A 23,874-nucleotide genomic window follows, 5' to 3' on the forward strand; every position below is an offset into this window, starting at 1 on the left:
CTAAGTGGAAAGCACTAACACTCCTAGTACTACTTTCCTTTTTTCAAATTCATGCTGCTAGCTTCCTAGCTGAGGAAGGGAATCTGTCACTGGCAGGGCAGTAAGAGAGGTTATTAGTTCATTAGGTAGCTGTAAAACATTCTTTATTAAAGAGAATCAACATTGAACCAGTGCACAACAGTAGCTAGTCAGCTGACAACTATCAAAAAGCTTTTAATAATCATTGAAAACTTAATCCCATGAGAACCCACTCTCTCCCATGAGCCAGCACCCCTTCCCCCAGCTGTAATGCTATCTTTCCCCCTATTTCTACAAACGTGTCCTTAAATCTAAGTAGTGGTCCTCATTCTATGGGCCTTACTTAAACTAGTTATGCTTGTTAGTATTAACCTAAGTATCCTGACAGAAGGACAGGAATATGGTTAGAACTGATACTACCCAGTCTCAAATGGCTCAGCTGTTAAACTATACCAGTGGTTTTCAAACTTTGGGTCATGACCCAGTACTGAGGTGCCTTGCTCAGCACCCAGGGACCCTGGCAGCCAGCCAGTAAAAATTAGCATTCCCTACTTGTTCTGAGTCTGACACCATGCTGCACCCTGGAAGCAGCCAGAAGCAGGTCAGCTCTTAAGCGGGGGGGCCACAGGGCTCTGTGGGCTGCCCTCACCCTGAGCACCAGCTCTGAACTCCCAATGGCCGGGAACCGGCCAATGGGAGCTGGGGCTGCAGGCAAGAGCTCTGTGGAGCTGCTTGCATGCCTTCACCTAGGAGCCAGACCTGCTGCTGGCTGCTTTCAGGGCACAACACGGTCCATGGTGCCAGGACAGACAGGAAGCCTGCCTCTGCACCCTAACTGTGCCACTGACCAGGAGCTGCCAGAGGTAAACCCACACCTCTATCTCCTGCCCCAGCCCTGAGCCCCCCCCAAAACCCATATCCCCACCCCAGAGACTGTACCCGGAGCCCTAACCCACTCCTGCACTCTCAACTCCCTGCCCCAGCGAAGCCCCCTCCCATACCCTGAACCCCTCATTCCCATCCCCAACCCACAGGCCAAACCTCTTCCCCAGCCTTGAGCCCCTTCCTGCATCCCGAGCCCCTCATCCCCAGCTCTGTTGGGTCACAGGCACAGACAATTTTCTTCAACTACGTCACCAGAAAAGAAGTTTGAAAACCACTGAACTATGCTCCAGCAAGTGATTGGTGCACTTACATTAGCTTCTCTGAAAACCATACAAAACTTACTAACACAGATACCTAGTCTGGGTTGAGACCATATGCTGCACCATAATAGCATATTAAATTTAAACCTACTAAAATTTAATCCGTGCCATTTCTAATGGACTCTGACAACAGCCAGCAGACTAGTATGCCCTTAAATACCTGGTTAGCCCTCATACCATGCTGCAGCATGGGGGACGTGCTGTTATGCAGTAAGTGGCAGCTTAGTTAGCTACAGCAATTGGATCCAAGTTAGAACTTGACAGGGTGACTTCCTCAGCCTTGTATCAGGAGCTTGGTCTGAAGGAAGTTGCCGTCTCTTGTCAGGCTGCTGACACACATTGACTTCAGTGTAGCAAGGGGATGATGTTTGTATAAAACCACTCTTCAGAAAAGTGAAGGTGATCTCCTGCCACAGACAGGAATACCAGCTTTCCTGCCTTGTCCATCTGCTGCAGCCCCAGCAGATCCTACAAGAGAAGACGACCAGCATGAAAGTAGGCTACCAAAGATGCTTAAATAACTTTAAGCATGGAGACTTAGGTGGTGGTTTGCAGTGTTGTAGCCATGTTAGTCATTGTCTACAGTGTGGATCCCACCGTATCTTGCATTAGGATCTATTCTTTACTATTTTCTCACTTCCAGACGTTGATTATTTACAAGAGTTCCCCTTCTCTCTTTCTGGAATTCAAGTGCTGTCCCTGCCCCTCCCCCATCGTTACCAAGCAGGGGAGCCCTTTACTATAGTCTGCAATAGAAGAGACCAATGTTTTGTTGAGAATAGGTGTGGGTCAGTTACAACAGCCCTTGGAGTTCAGGCTATATGGAAATAGCCCTTTTCTTTGCGTGGGGGAATTACATGGCATATGCAATGGTGCATGTGCTGCTGTGAGAAGCATGAGCTTTCAACAGCTTATTTAAAAAGGAGGGAACTGCATAAGTGCAATGAAAGCTGGACTAGGACAGGCCCCAGGAAACAGGTCTTCCCCACCTCAAAACTACCTGCTAGGCTGAGGATGCAGTGCTGTGTTTTATCAAGGGCACTCACAACATTCCCTGCATCCTGCTGTGAAGGCCATGGGCCAGGTTCATGGGTTGCTGCAGTGAAGCATTCATTCCTTTCCCTCACTTAAAAGGGATCTCGCACCCAAAGGGAGAGGCAACCTAGCTGGCCAATGTGTGCATGAGGCTGTGATCAGCTGGTAGTGTGTGTTCCACTTTTAGATAGGTTTTTAACTTCACTGAAGTTACTCCTGATTTAGAGCAGTGTAAACAAGATCAGCATTAAGCACATTGCTCATATTGGTAGCCTAGCAGTTTTAAGATGGTGTATGTAGGCTGAAGAAATTGTGCAAGCCATACAAAGTGAAATATGAATACCAGGGACTCTCTTAAAAAAATAAATAAATAAACCCTTATCTGGTGCAACCTAGCTTGTTCCAAAGGCTTAACTTTGCTCTGGAGAAGTACTTTTCAGCTAAGTTCTCTCCAGCAGAGACTGGAGGAGAAAGGCTAGGTCAGCGTGCTGGCCTATAATTCAGAAGGCTGGAGTTCAATTCCCTGCTCTGACACAGATTTCTGTGGGACCCTGAGGTACTGAGGCTCCTCAGTTCCCTTATCTGTTCAATGGGGAAAAAAGTGTGTATCTTGTGGTTAATCAGGAGATCCAACTTTTTCCTTTCATGGGAACTAAGTTCAGATACAAAATACAATCTCTTTTATGAGAGAGAGAGAAGCTAGATGGTGGAACCCTGCCAAGATTCCTGGGTAGAGCTTAAGCTACTTACAGTGGAGACATAGGGTTGCCAGCCCTCCATGATTGTCCTGGAGTCTCCAGGAATTAAAGATTAATTTTTAATTAAAGATGAGATGTCATGTGATGAAAGCATCGGGAATATGTCCAACCAAAATTGGCAATCATATGGAGACGGCAGGTTCTTCCATAGAAGATCCAGCTCTTTACCTTTGTGTACAGCGAGGTCTCCTGCAGGGGGATGGTTTCCTTGGCTTGCCCACTTCTATAATATCCAAACCACTATAGAAGAAAAACAAGGAGACAACAGAGCTGTTGTAGAAACAAGCTTATTCTGCATCTCACCACTGAGGCCTGTTCCTTGGCAGACTGTTCCTCTGACTGAGGAAGAGATGGAGCTCCTTGCCTCCACTTGAATCCACCCATGACTTCTTCAGACTGAATAAACCCCAGAGAGCCCTGCTATCAAAGGGCAGGACAGAAACTTTAACGTCTGAAGAACCCTTGATTTACAAAACCAGTTAAAAAGTTTGAGTGCCAATACTGTCCTTACCTAGCATCTCATAGATAACGGCAACTCTTCAGAGCATGAAATGCTCATCCTTAGGCTTACACTGCCAACATAAATCAGGTACTGTCCATTCCAACCACCACCTTGTGTCTGACCCCTAAACAAACACTATTCTTTCAGAGCCATGGTAGGGTGAAGTTAAAGGTGCTATAACAAGGTTCATCTGTGCTTAATCTGATACAAGGAAGTCTGAATCTAGACCATGATGTATTTGAGCAACTACCCTCCCACCATAGCTATCCAAGGCTGTTATTGCTAGTCAAGTTGTCTGATCTCTACACAGTGGTTCTAACAGATCTGGATCATCACAGGGACTTTTTGGTGCAAGGATCCTGTCTGAAGAATTTCTCTCCCTGAGGATGTCTGCCAGAGACCTACAAGTTTGGAGCATCATGACCGCACTAAGACCATTTTCCCTTCCCTTTTCTGATTTTCTTTTGCCCAATTTATTTGTGAAACTGGCTGGACCTACATTAGTGGACCCAGTTTTGGTTACTGCATCCTGGATTTGTATTCAAAGTTGGGCACCATTCAGAAAACTAGACAAAGACATTAGCAAGTGAAAGCTCCCGCCTCACTGCCTTATCCCAAGCACCTGGAGGAGTTGCTCACCTCTGAGGCTGGAGGGTCTACCATCGAGTCATTGAGAAATTTCACCATCACAAACTTTTTCAAAGCCATCAAGTTTTTCTTGTAGGTCTCGTTGATGCCCTGGGAAAGATGTCAGAACAAAAACAATGGAATCTTGTCAGAAATAAGGCAGTCTGGAGTCTCACTTAGATGAAGGCAGCCACAACTTTGTCAAACACATGACATGCTTGTCACACATTGAAGCTGGGTTGTTGCTCTCAGCATGCCAGGCTCCTGACCCAGCCACCGCAGTGCCTGCCTCCCTCTCCGTCAGGGAAAGGGCAGCCCATGATCTCAGCTTGGTCTAGGGCTAATCAGGACAGATGCACAAGACAATGCTAGAAATGCATGACTAGAAATGCGTGACTGGGAATCAGGAACCCCCACATTCTAATCCGAGCACTGACACCAACTTCCTATGATGATGTCACTTATACAATTTCACAGATGGGGAACCCTCCCACCCCCGCCTCACAGGGAGTTTGTGGGGATTAATTGTTTACTTCAATCTGCTTTGAAAATGAAGTTATACAAATCTCGATTCTTATTACACAGAAGGCAGCGGTCACCACTCTGCTGCCATGCTGTGGAGCAGCTATTGTGCAGAGCGCCACAAGTAAAAATATCTGCAAGAGCGCTGGGAACTGTACCAGGCACACCGGGACAAAGGGTGCTACCTTTTGGCCATCCCTACACCACAAGGGAAAGAACCACCAAAGAGTTAAACCTGAAAGACCCCAGCCATGAAAACAATGAAGGGAAGCCATCCCAAATCACAAGCCAGGCTCAGAGCTGTGAGCATGGCATCTGCCCGTACCTTCTCCTGATTGATGTCAGCCAGGAAGATGCTGTTTTTCTGGTACTCCTCCTCCTTCACAGGGTCATGCCAGTATTCTGCCTGCACTAGGCTGGATGAGAGAGAGAATAAAGCTCACACTGGAAACACACAGGCCAAAGGAGCATCTCACCTCAGCCTTTGCAGTCTGCGTAGTCCCCCGCCGAACATACTCACCGCTCCTGAACCACCTTCGTGTACACGCCAAGGTCCAGCATCTTTCGGAGCCAGTCACAGATGCGGGACTTCTCCCCGGGACAGCGTGGAAAGCCAAACACACCTGGGGCAGCAAGATGTGCAACTCTATTCAGTGGTCAGTACTGAAAGCCACTGAATTGCAACCACAAATGAAGAACCACCTCCTTCTGACACAGCAACTGGAATTTCTCCAAGGAATCCAGCTGTCTCTAATCCCATTACAGACAGCCTGCCCGCAAGGCACTATTACATGGAGAGAACTGAGAATATTCCTTAGCTGACCAGCAGAGGGCATCATTATGGAGAAGATGGTCATAGAGATAAATGGAGAGGCCTCCTAGCTCTTTAGTGATCTGAAGCCGCACTATTGTTCCTGGCAGCATAGTCTCTACAATTGTGCATAGTGCACTAAACAGAGACTCATACCATGGGGCTTCCAGCAGTTCCCAGATAGCTCAGTGGTTTGAGCATTGGCCTGCTAAACCCAGGGTTGTAAGTTCAATCCTTGAGGGGGCCATTTAGGGGTCTGGGGGTTGGACTAGATGACCTCCTGAGGTCCCTTCCAACCCTGAGATTCTATGATTACTCCTGCCTTGGAGCTCTCACTGGCAGGAGTTTTCCTTGGTATTTAGCCATTTTCCTGTCTTGAATTTCATCCCTTTATCACTCATTTGACCTCGAGCCACCCTGAATAATAATTCTCCCTCCGTGGAGCTTAATACTTCAAAAGCTGATAGCTTCAGGTCCCTGTCACCCAGTCACAATTTGGCCAATCTAAATAAGTTTAGTTTTGTGGCAGCTCTTACACCAGCTCAGGCTATTGTTCTCTGCAGTCCAGTATCTGCTCCAACAATAGCCAATCGATGATGCTTCTGACTTAGGTAGAAGGGAGCTACCTGGCTAATTGGATAGTCACATACATTAGGAAGATTCTTTCTTGACCCCTGAAGTGGCCAGTTTGCATCCTGAAGAATGACATTTGTCTGTCCCTATTTTAGCTTAGAACTACTTTAATTGGTTCGTGGATAGACATTAATTCTGACTCAAGATCAGCCCAGAACACAACAAGCACTTGCCTAGTGATCAGATCCAATCAGAAGACAGGCAAAAGTATCCAGTTATTTTATTTCAAATGAAAGTAGGTCAAAAAGAGGCTCTGTAGGGGGCTTTTGGGGGCAGGAGAAGAGGGGTTGTTTTATCCCACCAGCCGCTTCCTCTCCATTTGCTATATGTAGGTTTAGGAAGCAGGGATGACACAGAGGACTCTAAAAACCAAAGAGGGAGTTACCTTGGTGCTGCCCCCCAATGGAAATCAAATTGAACATTGGAGGAGAAGGACATCTCTGTGCCACCGCCCTCCTGGGGAAAAGAGAAAGGGTTTAGCTTCCCCCTCCTATACAGATGCTAGGCTGCTTGTATATAGCACTTTAAATAACCGTATTCAAGCTCTGCCTGCGACCAGCTTTAAATTACTTACTTAGGGACTTTTGAAATGTTATCCAAAGTCCCATCAATGGGACTTACATGCTTTTGAAAATATTACCCTTAATGGCTCTGTGCCTCGGTTTCCCCATCTGAAGAAATCTTATCTGTGTTACAAAGGTGTTATGAAGGTTAGTTTATAATTGTACAGTTCTTAGACTCATAAAAATAAAGTATTTTAAAATAAATGTAATCTTCATGCCCAGAGAATACTTATTTACATTTTATTTTGAACCCTATGGGAAGGTGTTGGGGGGAAAGGGAGATTCCCACCTGAACTTTTGTAACCTAAAACATTTGCCCAAAAATAAATAAATTAAACTAAATCCAACTGAAAACTTACAGGAACTGGCCTCCCTGGGAGAATCCCATAGAATTGTATCCTCCTTGCAAGTGAGGGTCCTTAGCGAGTTTGTCACAAACCAGCATCACTTGTTTGTTCACATTCATGAAGTAGCTGTTCTCCATATCCTGGGGAATAAGCCAGAGGAACAGATGGGCAAATTATCTTTGCAATGGGCTAATACATTAATTTTAATCTTCTTGTTCTTCATAGGGACTAAGATTTCTCCTTAAATTCCATGAGTTCTAGGTAGGCCCCAATTTTATGAGACTCCCTTTGTGAACTCCCAGCCCAACCATAAGTTGTCATATTTCCCCTGCCTGTTCTAAAGTTTGGATCCTCCCTGGACTTCCACAAAGCCAAGGCTTACCTGCACCCTTTATGAATCCAGGTAACAAGACATGTCACCCATTATTGTGATAGCTATTACTAGAACTACACTAGCTAGTAATGTAAGCCTCTTGGCCATACATAGCACAGTCAACAATACAGGTGTGCAGAAGCCAGGCTATATCTTTGTAACACTAGTAAAATACAATATAAAAATGAATTTAAATAAAAACATGCGCTTAGCTTAACACACAGGAAGAGATGAATATCTCCCTTAAAAAGCATGGGACCTCATCACATAGCTAATAGCTGTAGAGCAGGGGTGGGCAAACTTTTTGGCCCGAGGGCCACATCTGGGTATAGAAATTGTATGGCAGGTCATGAATGCTCACGAAATTGGGGCTGGGGTGGGGCCAGAAATGAGGAGTTCAAGGTGTGGGAGGAAGCTCTAGGCTGGGGCAGAGGGTGTAGGGGGTGAGGGCTCTGGTTGGGTGTGCAGGTTCTGGGGTAAGGCTGGGGATGCGGAGTTTGGGATGCAGGAGAGTGCTCCAGGCTGGGACCGAGGGGTTTGGAAGGCAGGAGGGGGATCAGGGTTGGGGCGTGGAGGGGTGGCTCGGGTACAGGCTGCTCCCAGAAGCAACAGTATGTCCCCTCTCCAGCTCTTACACAGAGGCATGGCCAGGCGGCTCTGCTGCGCATTGCCCTAGCTGCAGGAGCTGCCTCTGCAGCTCCCATTGGCCACGGTTCCCGGCCAATGGGAGCTGCAGGGGCAGCAGTTGGGGCGAGGGCAGCATGTGGAGCGGAGTCCCCTGGCTGTCCCTATACATAGGAGTTGGAGGGAGCACATGCCATTGCTTCTGGGAGCGGCGCAGAGTGGCCCCAACCCTGCTCCCCAGCTGGAGCAGGGCAAGCCCCAGACCCCATTCCCCAGCAGGAACTCAAGGGCCGGATTAAAACGTCTGGCAGGTTGGATGCAGCTGCAGGCCATAGTTTGCCCACCCCTACTGTAGAGATTTCAAAACACTAATCAGTGGATTTGGATATGAATCCAATTTGAATCAGGGATTTGTCACATCCCTAGTTTTCTTCAACATGTGATTAACTAGACTCAATCAGTTTCTCCAAGACAAAGACGTTTGATATAGTAAAAAGGTAATAGTGAAAGCTCTGCCTGTGTCTTTATGGATCTTTATGGATCTTTGTCAAAAGCAGAGACTAAATTATTTACAGCACCTTTAAGGGTCCACAGTGATCACTAACCAGTAATACTCAATGAAAGCAGAAGCTTTACATAAGATAACTGTGACTTTACCTCTACCACATTGTTTCCAATCTGTAGCGACAGAACGTAAATTCCTGGTATCTTGTTTTCCACCATTTTTTTAATGTATCCTAAGCTTCCAGGGTTACAGCAGCTGTCACCTGCAAAAAGAACAAAGGAAATTTTCATCAAATATCATAAAACTATCACACACTGGATAGCTGAGGTGCTGAATACCAAACTTCCAACCTCACCAGGGAAAGCAGCATGCATTTTTTCAAGTGTCAAAGCAGCTAAGTTTCACGCTTATTAAACAAAGCCTCCTCTGTAAATGAACCATTTGAATGCACTTCCTGGTTCCAGCCCACGGTGGCCTCCTTTCACTTTCTTGCTAATAAGTTCACGATATTGATTTAGACTATCCAAATATTAAAGCCAGCACGGACGCTGAATTCTTACCCAGCCTTCGAGGTGTTTCCCTTATGCCCATCCTTATGGAAATTCTTTGCTGCAATGCTTTCCATTTTGACTGAACAACAGTCTATACACGATCCTACAGAGGTTCAGGACCCTGCTCCCACAGGAATATCTTATTTGTGGTATCTTTGGCCCAGACACTTCCAGAGGCATAGTCTAGTGGTCCACGCTTAGGCCTGGGAGCTAGGAACTCCTACATATAAATTGAGTGTGGCAGAATTCAGTTTTTATATATATAATTTTGACCAATGTCATTGTTTATTATTAAGCTTTTTAGCCATTTAAGCTTTTTAGCCATTTAAATGTTCACAATTGTGCAAAATTATGGGGGGGTGGGGTATAGACAACTGGAGCAGGTCAATCAGTTAATGACAGACATTGAGATTGTAAAGTTAAAGCTTTATTACCATTAAAACCAAGTTGTCAACATGTCAAAATATACCAGGTAAATACCCGTAAATCTCTAACAAGTTCCAAAGCAGCATTTTTCTTACTTTATCTGTAAATTTTAGTTCTCATTTATGGAAATATTTTTTCGTCAGTTTTCATGCATACAGTGAAATAGGTGTCTACCAACACTTATCAATACAAATCTAATCCTTCCAAACCTAATTTCTGTCCAGGCTTTTACAGGGCCTTTCTTTAAGGCCTTGAGCAAGGCTCTCTGTGCCCAAGTCTCCCTGTAAACAGGGCTAATATCTAGACAAGGATGTTATGAGGAATACTTACTGTTTGTAAAAGCAATAAGCATTATTACTATTATTAGGCTGAACGATCCTTTACAATGCTTATCTCCAGTAATAAAAAAAAATGCAGGCAACATGATCAAATGGAGAGGGTATTGGACTGGGAATCTGGCTTCCCCAGCTCTACCGGAGACCTGCCTCAGTTCTGCCGTCTGAAAAGTGGGGATAATTCTATTTGTAAATGAGCTATCAAAGTGTTTATTTGAATTCCTGCCCATGCTACAAAACATAACCACGTTAAAACTGGTTTGTGAAACTGCAGGCAAAAGGAAAGCACATGACAATGTTACTGGATCACAACCATGTTTAAATGTTATTCGTAATGTAGACAGGGCCTAAAATAGAAGCTAACTGAGTAGGGAACTCTCCCAAAGGGTGCTTGGCATCAGAGTAGTTCAACTCTTTAGAGGCCACCTTGATCCTTCATTCACAGTCCAACTTCCCACACATCTCTCACTACTTTGCTTTCTTCCATCCCCCATTTCACAAGCAAAGGGTGTTGCCTGCACTGTGGTATCACCCTCCTGGCAGTTAAATGAGAGTCCCATGATGAATGTGGGGGTGTTTTTTCTATTCCAGACAATCTGAAATGTGGCCAAAAGTGAAGTCACTAGGGCAGAGTGCACAGCTGCTTGTTTGAACCTGTGCGCACACTGGCTAATAACCTGCTTTCCACCCTCCCCATGTAAGAGCGGAGATCCCATGATCTCTCAAGGGAAGCATGCTCTGCACCAGGGGTAGGCAACCTATGGCACGGGTGCCGAAGGCAGTACACGAGCTGATTTTCAGCAGCACTCACACTGCCCAGGTCCTGGCCACTGGTCCGGGGGCTCTGCATTTTAATTTTATTTTAAATGAAGCTTCTTAAACATTTAAAAAACCTTATTTACAACAATAGTTTAGGTATATATTTTAGACTTATAGAAAGAGACCTTCTTACAATTATTACTGGCACACGAAACCTTAAATCAGAGTGAATCAATGAAGACTGTGCACAGCACTTCCGAAAGGCTGCCGACCCCTGCTCTGCACACAGGCACCGTCTCTAAACCAGCAGCTGGGATTAGGGAAGCGAGAGATGCAGCAGGGAAGCAGTAAAAAGCACCGCGGAGAATTACATAGGCTGCCCTGCACAGGAGGCTCGCAGTGCACGGAAACACCGCTTCCGCCCCCAACTTCCTCTCGGGGGGCGGGGAGGCTGGTCAGACAAGGGCCCCCAGGCCCTCCCTTTGCAGTCCTGGGGCTGAGCCCCAGCCTGACCCCCCACCCCTGCAGCCCTTGGCGGGGCAGCAACAGACCTACAACCCGCCCTCAGCCCTGCAGCGCCCCCCCTGCGCCGGGGGGGGTAGCACCGGCCTCGCGGCGGCCCCAGCGCTCACCCATCCCGTGCCACATGACCAGGGGCACCGGGCCCGAGCAGCGCCCGCCGGCCAGCAGGCAGGTGAGCAGCGCCACCGGCACCAGCCTGAGCGTCGCCATCTTGGATTGTCACATGACCCGGCAGCAGGTGGGCGGGGCAGCTGGGAGGAGGCGGGTTGTGGAGGGGCGCCCTGGACTGAGGGGGGAGGGGGAGATGATAGAGCCGTGGGGGAGGCGGGGGCTGCAGATGTCACAGGGGATCATGGGAGGAAAGGGGAGATGATGGAGCCATGGGGGAGGGGCTGCAGGGGCAATGGGGGTCAGAGGGTGATAGAGCCATGAGGGGAGGGGGCTGCAGGGGCAATGGGGGCCAGTGGGGTAATAGAGCCATAGGGGGAGGGGGGTGCAGAGATCACAGGGGATCGTGGGGGGAAAGGGGAGATGATGGAGCCATGGGGGAGGGGCTGCAGGGGCAGTGGGGTAATAGAGCCATAGGGGGAGGGGAGTGCAGAGATCACAGGGGATCGTGGGGGGAAAGGGGAGATGATGGAGCCATGGGGGAGGGGCTGCAGGGGCAATAGGGATGAGTCAGAGGGTGATAGAGCCATAGGCGAAGGGGGCTGCAGGAGCAGTGGGGTGATAGATCCGAGGGGGGTGCAGAGGTCACGGGATCATGGGGGGAAAGGGGAGATGATGGAGCCATGGGGGAGGGGCTGCAGGGGCAATGGGGGTCAGAGGGTGATAGAGCCATGAGGGGGCCAGTGGGGTAATAGAGCCATGGAGGGAGCAGAGGTCACGGGATCATGAGGGGAAAGGGGAGATGATGGGGCCATGGGGGAGGGTCTGCAGAGATGGAGGGGCAATGGGGGTGAGAGGGTAATAGAGCCATGGGGGGGCTACAGGGGTAGTGAGAGCCAGTGAGGTGATAGAGACATAGGGGAAGGGGGGGCTGCAGAAATCACCGGGGATGATATGGGGAGATGGGGCATGATAGAGCCATGGGGAGAGGGGGCTGCGGTAACCATGGGGGCAGGGGCTGACCTCAGTGTGATTTGACAGCAAGATAAGGGAAAGTGCCTTTGGATTTCAGAGTGATGTATCACCAGGAGAAGAGGGGCAGGCCAGTACCACGGTGAATAGACACATACCCACACCCCCGAGACTGTTCAGCCCCTGCCCAAGGGAGGGCACATACAGATGAGTAAAAAAAAAGTTGAGAGATTGCTGGGATTCCAGCCCTAATGCAGACCAGGCCCCTCGTCCCATTGCATGTCCCTGTCCAACCCCAATGCTATCTCCCCTTCTGTAAGAGTCTGAATCCCCTATTGATTTAGACACGTTTATTAAAAATGCCTCTCCCTGGCTGCCGGTGCCCTGCAAACCCATTAGAAACACGCTATCAGCCAGTCATCTGCAAGAGGGAGCTTCTTGTGTATCATGGGGGGGGTAGCTCAGTGGTTTGAGCATTGGTCTGCTAAACCCAGGGTTGTGAGTTCAATCCTTGAGGGGGCCGTTTGGGGAATTGGGGTAAAAATCTGGGGATTTGTCCTGCTTTGAGCAGTGGGTTGGACTAGATGACCTCCTGAGATCCCTTCCAGCCCTGATATTCTATCTCTATGTGTCAAAGAATGTTTTGGCTTGGCAGCTGCCCTCTGGAACAAGCATTAGTTTACAGTATACAGAGTGAGGGCAGATTGTGGGTGCAGGGGGAGGCTATTCTCTGAACAGTGAGGAATATCTGCAGTAAGGAATAGCATCCAGCCATGCTGAAAATAGGGCTCTCCATCCCACTGGGAGGCTGTGATGATCAAAGGCAAAAATAGGAAGGACCACACAAGACTGGGCCTGGAAGCTTTTATATCATTGTAAATCACATTGTTCTTAAAATGTGTCCCATTTGCACTAGATGGGTAATATTCATATTGCACAATCCTGCAGCAGTCCCACGATGGGGCTGATTGCATTGTAGGAAGAACTACAGGAGGTTTGTAGAGAGGAGATGGTCCCCGTGCTTTTGGTTCACTAATGTCTAAAACTCTTCATGTTCCAGAAGTTGTGGAGACGCTCCCGGGAGAAGGACTAGGTGTCAGCTTTGCTTACAGGAGAGAATGCAGCAAAGCGCTGAGAACGCCAAGGCAGAGGACTGCCCAGAGTCAGATCAGGAAGATGCTGCCCTTCTGCTCAACCAGCAGTTGTCACTTGGGAAAGGTAAATCTACTCGAGGGTAACGAGAGGTGTGATATAGTGCTCTGAACATGAGACTGGGACCCAGGAACTTCCAAGTTCTAATTCTGGCTCTGACTCTTGGGCAAGTCACTTCCCCTCTCTATGCCTCAGTTTCCCCCCGTATAATGGGGATGATAAAGCTCAGCACCCTCCCAAGGGGCTTGTGAGGATTAATTAGTGCTGGTAAAGTGGATTATAGTGTGGGAGGGACCCTCTTCTGAAAGGGCACGGTCCCCTCTGTGGTCAGGAATGTGTGTGCTCCCTCCTGAGCTGCTCTTGGGTTTCTTCAGGAGCTGAGTAGATAAAGTAGGGATGCCAGATCAGTGCAACGGAAAAGAGGATGGCTGGGACTTGGACCCTGAAGTAATTCTCTACTTCAACAAGAGTCCTGGCCCTGACCTGGCCGGCCTGCTCTGGAGACAGCAAAGGGGAAATTCTCTCCCACCTCCCTGGGTGGGGGATATGTGTGTAATGATGCTGGGTGACTGCAGAGCGAGCTTTCAGGAGGTTTGGTCTGGACAGAGATGCCCTGGGGTAAAGCTGTGTTGGGCAGTGGGGTCTGGACGGTCCTGTCCAAGGTGTAAGACTCTGAGGAGGATGGTTTGTGGTTGAAATAAGACTGTTGGTGCTACCTGGAGACATAGGCGCGGGAAGTAGGGGTGGTCAGGTTTTGCTCTTCTGCTGGCCCGGGGTCCCGCTTGGCCACCAGCCCCAGGGTCCCGGCTACTGGCCCCACACCCGGGGCTCCGCACCCACCCTTAGCTGTGGCTCCAGCCTTCACATTCTTACCCTGTCCATGTCCCCGCCTCCCAGAACCACAGCCCTGCTCCCGGCCCCAGCTGTAGGAGGCAGTGAGGGCGTGGATAGGCGTAAGAGGGGTGCGGCTCAGCACCCCCACTCCAAAAACTGTTCCAACGCCACTGCCTGGAGATCCCTCACAGCCAGGGGTGAGGGGACACCTCTAGGGTTAGTCTGCAGCCCACCTGACCGTCTGTGGCTTGTTGTGATTGTTCTCCATCCCAGGCCTCTGTTCAGCTCGCTACAGCCTGGCTCTCATCCTGCACTTCTCTCTCTTCATGATGTATTCGCTCCGGGTCAATCTCAATATCGCCATCGTAGCCATGACGAACTGCACCAGCCTGGGCAGCCTGCCTAATATCTCCACAGACATGTGTCCCAATCGCTCCCATGCTCAGCCCAACGGCTCCCACCGAGAATTCGCCCAAGAAGTAAGTGTAAAGGCAGGGCCAGATCCTTTCACCAGCAACTTGGCTCTACCCCTTGGCTTTGCGCTATGGACCAACTCGGCAGCAATGAGGCACTGTTTAGAGAGGAGCTTTGGGGCTGTATCCATTGCACACGTGCTTAAATGAAGGCGTCAGTGTAATTAGGAGAGCGCTGGTCACCTGACTGGTGACAGGTGTGTGCATACAAGCCACTTACCCCTTTCTGGAGGAGTCCAGGCCTATGAGAATAGTTCTCCCTTGGGCTGGGTTTTAAAGCTGCTGCAGTGTCCCCCTCAAGGGACATGCCTCGGTTTTGTCTCCCCTTTTTGATGCAAGCACGTTCTGTCTCCTCCTGGCCCCTGTGTACAACTGGAGCACTAAGACCCAGGGCGTCATCCTCAGTGCCTTCTTCTATGGCTACCTCTTCACCCAGCTCCTCAGGGGCGGATACTGGTCGGGAATGTTTGGAGGGAAGCTAGTGTTGGGCTGCAGGCTGCTCTCGACCTCGGCACTCACCCTTCTCGCGCCGCTGGCAGCTAGCCTGGGAGCAATGTACCTCATTGGGCTGCAGGCAGTGCTGGGCATGGCAGAGGTAGGGCCTTCCCTTTCAAGCTTGTGACTCTCAGCGGCTTGTGGGTTTATGTGTGCCGCACCCTCTGGGTGCATGGCATTGCAGAAGAAGTTAACAAGTCAGGACTCCGCCCCAAAGAGCTTACAAGCAAGGGATGATGACAAACCAAAGTAGGGGGAAATGGTGGAGCAAGGGTCATAGCAGTGAAAGATCATGAGGTCTGCTAATGCTTTCCCCAGGTATCGCTCTCAGAGCTCCCACCCCCCTCTGTGCTCACGCACTCCTGTGTTTTCCTTGGCAGGGGGTAATATTTCCAGCCCAATACACGCTTTGGGCAAAATGGGCTCCCCCCTTGGAACGCAGCAGGCTCATGAACCTCGCTGGAGCTGGTAAGGGATAGTGACGCTCTTCGCTGCCAAACCAATTTTCCCTGTAGTCCCAGCCCCCCACCCTCCTGTGTAAAGGAGAGCTCTCCTGATGCCGGCTTTTCTTCTGCCACACTCCAGACAAGCGGCTCCACTTACGAGCTGGAGAAACTTTGAAGTTCTAGACCAAAGGTCCTTCGTGAAGAAACGTTGGCTGCACATCCCTCTCTACTGCTATTTCTCCCTTTCCTACACAGTATTCCACTCTCCTCCTCCTTTATCTCCTCTTCCTTTATCCTCTCTACCTTCTCCTCCACCCTGTCTTCTCAGTTCTGGCTTGATAGGGCAGGAAGAGTTACTATAGGATAGTGTGGGGTGAACACTGGGAAGCCCAGGTCATCTTCTGTGGCCACCACTGTATCACCCCCTCGCTCTGAACTCCTCTTCATCTGCTCCTAAGGATGCACTTTTGGGACCTTCATCACCTTCCCTGCGGCTGGGATCATCTGCCAGTACCTGGGGTGGCCTTATATCTTCTTCATCTTCAGTGAGTAGCTGTGGTTTCCATTGTAGCAGATTCATTGGCAAGTTAAGCCACACAAGAGCGAAGCATATGAAGGTTTTCTCGATGCGAGGAGTCGGGGCTCTCAGTCCAGTTCCTAATATAGAAATATCCCCCTTCAGAGAGACCACCATCGCGATCAGCATCTCCAGCCAGAAGGGCTGGACTTCTCTCTTTGTCCTTCAGCTCATGACGGAGGTCTGTTGGCTGGGCGGTGTGGAGAAGGCTCGTGTTGCTGCTGCCCGAGTTGTGTCTACTCTGTGGATGAGAGCTCTCAGGGCTGTCGGGCTGGCATCTTTCATTTTAAACAATAAGAGTAGAGGCATCAATAAGGTACAAAAATGTTAGTCGGCAGAGCCCCTCAAGCTGCCTTGAACAGGAAGGAGTGTTCCACCACCTCAGTGGTCTCTGCTCTCTGTCTACGGTGTTTGCAATGCACCATCACTGTCATATTGAGGGGTCTGTGGCTGGGCAGATTTCCCACTCCCCCCTCAACACAGCACATACATATAGAGGGGCAGTGCCCCAAATTCACACCCTGTCCAGTACTTCCTTCATTTTCACACTAAGGAAAGCCAGCCATGAACCACAGCCTGAGCTGTTTGGTGTTAAGGCAAAAACTCCTGCCTCAACTGTCTAATTCCTCCTTCCCCCAAGAGGTGGAGAACAAACCCTTTTATACCGTGGATTGGCACTAAAGGGCCCCACCTGGTCTGTCTGCCAGCATGAGTCAGCACAACAAACCTGCCCCTCCCTTCAAGACCTTCACACCTAAGTCTGTCACAGAGCTGCAGTGTCTTGCCTGCCCATCTCTGTTGGTATCTACCTGCCTGTGCTGCCATAAGATCCGAGACAGGAGCTATTGAACTGTTCCCCTTCTCCATAGGTGGCATTGGCTGCGTTTGGTGTGTGTTCTGGTTCCTTCTCGTCTATGAAGATCCTGCACATCACCCTCGTATTAGTGCTGGCGAGAAGGAGTACATTGTGTCATCACTGGCCAGCCAGGTTCTTTGAAAGCCTTTTAACTCTGACCTAGTTTTCCCTGTATTCCCACCTTTGAACAGAGCTTGGGACAATGGGACCGTCTCCAAGTGAGCCCGTCTTCAGGGTTCCGCTGGGTGTATTATTTACAGAGCAGTGCAAATGTCTGTGACAGAAGAGGGCCCTACGCCACGGAGCTTACAGATTAGTTCAGACACAGGTATAAAGGATACATCAGAGAAGAGATCAATGGGAATGGGCCAAAGTCAGGGCCAGGGAGGAGATTGGCCTGCCTGTGGTTCATGAAACGTGTATTTTAAGGAGGAATTTTTCAAAGCCAAAGGAAGTCTCTTGGCATATGAACTGGGGGAGGCAGCTCCATGTGATGGGAGACTGGAAGCCATGTGGGAGGAGATGGAGCTTGGGAGAAACAGAAGGAGCAGTGGGAGGAGTCAGAGGCAATAGGAGATGTAGGCCGGGGCTGGATTGTGCAGGAAGTCTGAGGTAAGGGCAAAGAGCTTGAATTTGAGGCAGAGGGGTCTGAGGAGGAGGGTGATGGTAAGAACTATAGGAGGAAAGTTCCCTAAGCCGTGGTGTTTTGGACTGAGTGCCAGAGTGCGCCCTGGAAGGGGAGGCTGCACAGGTGAGCTGAGAGATGCCCAAGGCATGGCTAGAGTGTCAGCTGCCGGAATGAAAAGGGAAGGTTGCATCCTTGAGGAAAAGGCACAAGGATTTGTCAGGGAGCTGGATGTGAGGGGAGAAGAGGACAGAGAGGGTCAAGGGAGCCGCAGGATGAGCTGGATCACAGACTGTCACAGGAGGGGAATGGGTCTCAGAGGAAGGACAAGAAGTTTTAATATATTGAGCAAAATTCAGCCCTGACATTAGCCTGTACAACTCTACCGACTGCACCTGGAGCCCAGCGTTCTTACGTGAGCGTGGTGCTCGGCCTGTTGGACTTGAGGTGTCTGTGGCAGGTCTGAGAAATGTCAGATATGAGACTGCACAACTGGGAGAGTTGAGGGGTTACAGGGGGATCCAGGAGTCAACACAGAGCAGGGAGCTAAAACTCTGGGAGGAGGTGGCGAGGCCAGGGAGAGAATAGACCACCTGCCTATGGGACATTGACAGAGCCAGGAGGAAAAGGAGCCCGCAAAAGAGGCACTAACTGGTGCGGTTATTCAAGGGCAGCTCTCATGGACGCTCCTTTCCACTCCTGGCCGTGATGAAATCACTGCCTCTTTGGGCCATCGCAGTCGCCTATTTCTGCACTGACTGGCTGTTCTACATGCTGCTGATGTCAATGCCAACGTACATGAACGACGTGCTCCACTTTGACATCAGAGAGGTGAGCTCTGCCGTGGTGCCCCATCGCTCACCGCCGGGCCGGTCTGTCTCCCGAATGGGGACATCCACAGGGGTAAAGGTTAATGCTAACCAATTCCAGAAGGCCTCTTAAACCTCAGGCTTCAGGACTTAGGCCAGTTTCCGACTACTAGGGGTGGGGAGGTTCCTTTCACGTTCCTCCAAAGCAGCTGGTTGGTGCTAGCCGCTGTCAGAGACAGGATACGGGGCTAGATGAACCTCAGGTCCAATCCAGTCTGGCAGTCCCTACGATCCTGACATTTCCAGCCCCCCTGAGCACATCCAGCCAGATCTGATGTTGGTGGGGTCCCTCTAGCTGCTCTGTGCAGAATGGCGAGTCTCACCCTTCACTGTACAGAATGGGCTTCTCTCTGCACTTCCTTATGTAGGGAACTGGCTGGGTACCATCGTGTCGGGGCTGCTGGCAGACTTCCTCCTGTCCAAGCACATGTTCAGCACAGCAACGGTTCAGAAGCTCTTCTCGGTGCTCGGTAAGGACAGATGCCTCCTGCCTCTAGGTTCTTTCAACAAACCTTCGCCCGGTCAGCCACATAACCCACGTCCCCTTCTCTCCCTAGGGATGATGCTCCCAGCCGTCTCCCTGGTGGCTGTGTCCTACGTCGGCTGCGATTACACAGCAGCCGTGGTCTTTCTGACGTTGTCCATGACTGTAATCAGCATGTGCGGGGCCGGCTTCTACATTAACCAGATCGACAGTGCTCCCAGGTGAGACCACCAGACCTTTCTTCTATCTCCTGCTCCGATTGGCTCCAGGACCCAACATGTAGGGCCATATCATGTCCATCACCCCAGCCCTCAGCTACTTCAGCTGCCTTTTGCTTCTTCTCTCCTGGATCTTCTGCAGCTGGTGGCATCTGAAGCCAGACAGGCAAAACCAAGGCACAGAAGAGCAGGCTCAGAGCCAATTACAGCAGTGGGTAAAGGCTCTTACTGTCTGTCAAGAGGGCAGGCAGTGACCAAGCTGAGAAGCCACTGCTAGCTGGTGGACTCCGTTACATGTGTAACAAGTTTATTCCAGTGGCACCTGCTCTCTTTGAAGCTCTCCAGGAGGTTGGGGGAGAGGGAATTGAAACTTAATTTTCTTTCTTCTTGCAAGTCCCTCTTTGCCTTGCTCAGGAGATTTTCTCTTCCCTTCTCCCCAGATACGCTGGGTTTCTGCTGGGAGTCACAAACATCTTTGGAACAGTCTTAGGAATAATTGCTCCCACTGTAGTTGGATTCCTCACCAGCCAGGTAATTCAGGGCTTCTCTGGATGGCTGTATTGGAGGCTCTTTCTCCTACCACAAAAATATTCAGAAAAGAAAGTGGAGTTGAATAGAGTAGATTGGCCCAAGAATGGTTTCTGTGCACTGAATCAAAACATAGCCCTGGCTAAGCTCTTGAAACCCCAGGAGACTGGCTTCAGGTGGGGACTAACAACTCACGTGTGTTAGGCAGCATCCACATTGCCAAATGTGTCCAAGAAGTATCTAAGTCGTGGAGAAGAAGCTCTTATGATCCAAGAAGTAGGGACTCCTCCCAACATGGGCTTCCAACGTGGATCTACTTACAGATGGCGGGGGGGCGGGACACTGCTGGAGAATGGAACAATAGGGACAGCTTGATACCAGTGATGACAGAGCTGCTTGAATTCAGCGTAGCAAGCAAGGAATTCCCAAGCAGAATCTGAGGAGTTACATCTACAGCTAGACAGAGAACTGGTACAGCAAGTCTTTAGCTGAATGAAAGCATCAAGTGTTCTCTTGTGGCAGTGAGAGGGAACAGAGATACTAATTACCCCTTGTTTGGTACCTCCCCAGGACCTCCTGACTGGCTGGAGGAATGTCTTCTTCGTGTCAGGGCCCTCAATCTCTTTGGCCTGCTATTCTATGTAACCTTTGGCAGTGGAACTATCCAGGCCTGGGCTAGAGAGGACACTGCTCTCCAATGAAATGCCAAGGCACGCTGCCAGGAGAAGAATATGTAACCAAGGCAGGAGGTGGAAAACAGCCTAGTGAACATAGATTAGTCAAGTAATCCCACTTCTCATTCCAGCACTGGACACCCAAATAACAGGAGCAATTTGTTTTCCCAACCTGCCTACCCAACGCTTGAATTCTGGGCCCTTTTCTCACGTCCTTCCTCAGCCTTCTCTTGACCCAAAGCACCATTGAAATGCATATGTCTGCACAATAGATTTGGGAGGTAGTATGTCCTAGTGGATAAATCAGTGGCTTGCAGCTCAGACCTAGGTTCTGTTCTCAGCTCTGCCTCTGGCCTGCTGAGTGATCTTGGGGAAGTTACTGTCCCTCTCTGTGCCTCAGTTTCCCCCATCTGTAAAATGGGGCTAATGACACTACCCTCCTTTGTAGAGTGCTTTGAGATCAGTTGACGAAAAGTGCTGGGTATCATTAGGCACGATGATTATACTCACTGTAATTGGTATATATGGGTGCCTGAGTTCCAGTCTAGGGGAGGGTGAAGGCTTTGGCTTCAGGCTCTGGCCAGGTTAATAGGGAATGTACAGAAATGAAGTATTTTAGAGTGTGACTAGTCATAATGGGCCATCCAGTGGAAGAGGTGGAGTCAAGGAGCATTCATGTATTTGACCACAAATTAGATGGTCCTCTGCAATCTAGCAGGCCCTGGCTAAGGACATTATGCAGTACTGGAATAACAGCTGCTATAATCCTTGTTCAGTGATTATACCAGCTGGGCTTGTCCAGCCAATCTGTAACAGCTACAAGTGGTTGTAGCAGGGGGAATGCCCCTTTAAGGGTTCGGGGATGGGGGGCAAGTCAGCCCTCTTCAGTTCTAGGTGTGGGAGGGACTTAAAAGGAGGAAAGCCTAGCAGCTGATCTCTGGGACTGACTGGGGCCTGCCAGAGGTCCTTAGCTGGAAGGTAGACCAGGAACTGGGGCTAGACTGGCTGTTCCTGCTGGGACCCCACCTATAAAAAGCCAAATATTCTTTTGCTGTTGTTTTTGGATGAAGCCAAAGGGGCTTGGTAGGAAGGCTGGGTCACATCTACAGCAGGAGAAGGCCAAAGACCTTGTGGGGAAATCAAGGCAAAGTCATGCCCCACTACCTCAGGAGGAGTGCTCTGCAATGGTGAGTCTTGTCCAGGGGACTCTTATGTGTTTATAGTAGGAGCCTGTCTTCTGCTAAATGAAGCACTCCTGGATTAGCTGCCTGCATTTTGCAGTGGATAAGGCGGGGGGAAGGAGGGAGGTGGAAATGTTGATAACCCTGCCCCTAGAAGGGAGAATACATGACAGTGTGTCGAGGTCAGGCCTAGCTCATTTAGCTGATCGCTGCAGAAAACGAGTATCTCGTTTACCCGTGCCTTACTCTGAGAACACTGCTTCATACACTGCCTTTAGACCTGGTTTGAAGCTTTATCTCTGCTTTTTCTAGGCTTGCTTAGCCCAGCGCAGTTGAGTGATGGCTTGTAGCAAAAGCTGCAGTTTAAGATTCATCGGGAAGTTATAATTAGATTGGCGCTGGGGTAAACGACCGAATTTCCCTTTTCAAACGAGCTGGTTTTGGTTTTTGAAACCAAGTAGGGAATGTCAATTTAAAAAAAATAAAAACCAGAAGAGAATGCAAAGGCTTCACTTGTTCCCCTACATAGAGGCATTTGAGTAGGTGTCTAGGCTGCTCAGGGCATGAGTGAGCTTGGAGGTTTTTTCTAGTTTTACAATCCCTTTGCTGGAGTTCCAGCCAAATGTAGGTTTAGCCCTCTGGCTTGGAATTCTGACTTCTAGTTTCTGTAGTTCGGATGTGAGCCCTGGAAATAAAGTTCAGATTTTATTTACACAAGAAATGGTTAGACAGATTGTCATGGAAATGTTTTATTCACATCAAAAAGGTCAGGAAACCCCACACGTCCAGCCCAAACCCCAGCGTGAAAGTCCCATTCCCCCTGGATGCTCTTCCACTGTGTTGGTTTTTTACTACTCACGAGCCAGTCCTGGATAAGCAAGTCCAGACACTGAGCTGTGATCAGAGAGCTTTGGGCACTCGCTGTTGTTGGTACCTCTGAGCAAGCTGGCAAGTGGAGAAGTAGCAGGAGAATTCACTTCTTAGTAGCCTTCACTGCCGACTTTGTGACCTTGGCAGGATCACCAACCTTCTTGACAGCCTTGTCTGCCTCATGTCCTGAACAGCAAAGCGACCTGCCAGAAGAGGAACGCCGTTAGACTGGACGGGCGTTCTATGTCATGCACAGCAGGGTTTGGAATAACAGCTCGAAGTAAGTGTTTTGCTACCCATGCTATGGAAACTTTGAGGTTTGAGGGGGCCATCTGAAAAGTTATTTGCAGAAGTAGATGGAGAAATGATCCCTTAGTGCAGTGTTTCCCAAACTTGGGACATCGCTTGTGTAGGGAAAGCCCCTGGCAGGTCTGGCCGATCGCGGCTCCCACTGGCCGCGATTTGCTGCTCCAGGCCAGTGGGAGCTGCTGGAAGCAATGCGGGCCGAGGGACGTACTGGCCGTCGCTTCCAGCAGCTCCCATTGGCCTGGAGCAGCGAAACCTGTGGACACAGCAAGTAAACAAACCGGGCCGGCCCGCCAGGGGCTTTCCCTACACAAGCAGTGTCCCTAGTCTAGGAAACACTGCCTGACTAGTTACCTTCCCCCTGCACTAGAAACAGGAAATCTTTGCATTCCTACAGCTAAATACTAGTATTAAAGTCTTTAAAAAGAGAAAATAATCAAGAGATTTTTACCAAGAGGTGGGTACTCTGAGAAACTCTCTACACACGTGGGTTTGCCAGGGGTCATCGGAATGAAGGCAGCATCTCCAGACTTGGAGTTATAGTCACATGACGAGTGAGTTGTGGTTAAATTCATATTTCAGTGCCATCCTCCAAATGGGGATGTGGCTGCATCCAGCCCTCCCTGCTCTTCTGCACTGAGAGGACCTGAGCCTTCTCCAGATCTTTATTCGTGCAAATAGTCCGTTGGCTTCCTGGGATCGGGATAGTGCTTGGACACTGGATCTAGTTGTTGTTGTTGTTGTAGGATGTATTGGGTACATGAGCCCACAGTGTGGGAGGACCACATTTATGTTTAAATAAAGTAAACAAGTAGTAAAAATCAGGATCATCTTGTTTGTTTTAAATCCCTTTCCCCTGATCTTGGATAGGGCCTCTAGCTGCCACCATAAAACCAACAACAGATCTAGGATCATGGGACAAATAACTGCCTGGGCGATTGGGAATGGAGATTGACATTCTGCATAGAAATGTCTAAGGATTCGGGGTTTCCCTGTGGGGCTCTGGGTCCCCTTGGTGCTTGCAGAATTGAAGTTTAATTCAGGAAAGAAGGATTTCTTCCCCTTGGGGCTGCGAAGGTCCCCTCAGCCT

The 23,874-nt window shown here is 49.5% G+C and overlaps 2 protein-coding genes across 2 annotated transcripts; one reads left to right on the top strand and one right to left on the bottom strand.

Annotated features, from left to right (window-relative positions):
* Positions 1-126: 126 nt before the first annotated feature.
* Positions 127-11,336, bottom strand: PPT1 (palmitoyl-protein thioesterase 1). Its single transcript, XM_050932207.1, has 9 exons — positions 11,227-11,336; positions 8,676-8,785; positions 7,034-7,161; positions 6,497-6,567; positions 5,188-5,290; positions 4,993-5,083; positions 4,158-4,256; positions 3,185-3,256; positions 127-1,691 (listed from the first exon to the last, which is right to left on the bottom strand). The coding sequence occupies exons 1-9, from the start codon at positions 11,324-11,326 to the stop codon at positions 1,569-1,571; spliced, it is 897 nt and encodes a 298-aa protein (XP_050788164.1). The 5' UTR covers positions 11,327-11,336; the 3' UTR covers positions 127-1,568.
* Positions 11,337-12,290: 954 nt separating this feature from the next.
* On the top strand, positions 12,291-23,551 carry LOC127039071 (sodium-dependent phosphate transport protein 3-like). The gene is given in 13 exon segments (XM_050932212.1): positions 12,291-12,338; positions 13,257-13,414; positions 14,456-14,660; positions 15,013-15,250; positions 15,531-15,618; positions 16,055-16,141; positions 17,043-17,161; positions 18,324-18,485; positions 18,861-18,993; positions 19,081-19,228; positions 19,666-19,756; positions 20,324-20,360; positions 20,363-23,551. Coding segments are annotated over 13 exon segments (1,596 nt in total). The 5' UTR covers positions 12,291-12,300; the 3' UTR covers positions 20,455-23,551.
* Positions 23,552-23,874: the final 323 nt, after the last annotated feature.

This window comes from Gopherus flavomarginatus, chromosome 22 (assembly GCF_025201925.1).
Source record: "Gopherus flavomarginatus isolate rGopFla2 chromosome 22, rGopFla2.mat.asm, whole genome shotgun sequence".
Classification (NCBI taxonomy): domain Eukaryota; kingdom Metazoa; phylum Chordata; order Testudines; family Testudinidae; genus Gopherus; species Gopherus flavomarginatus.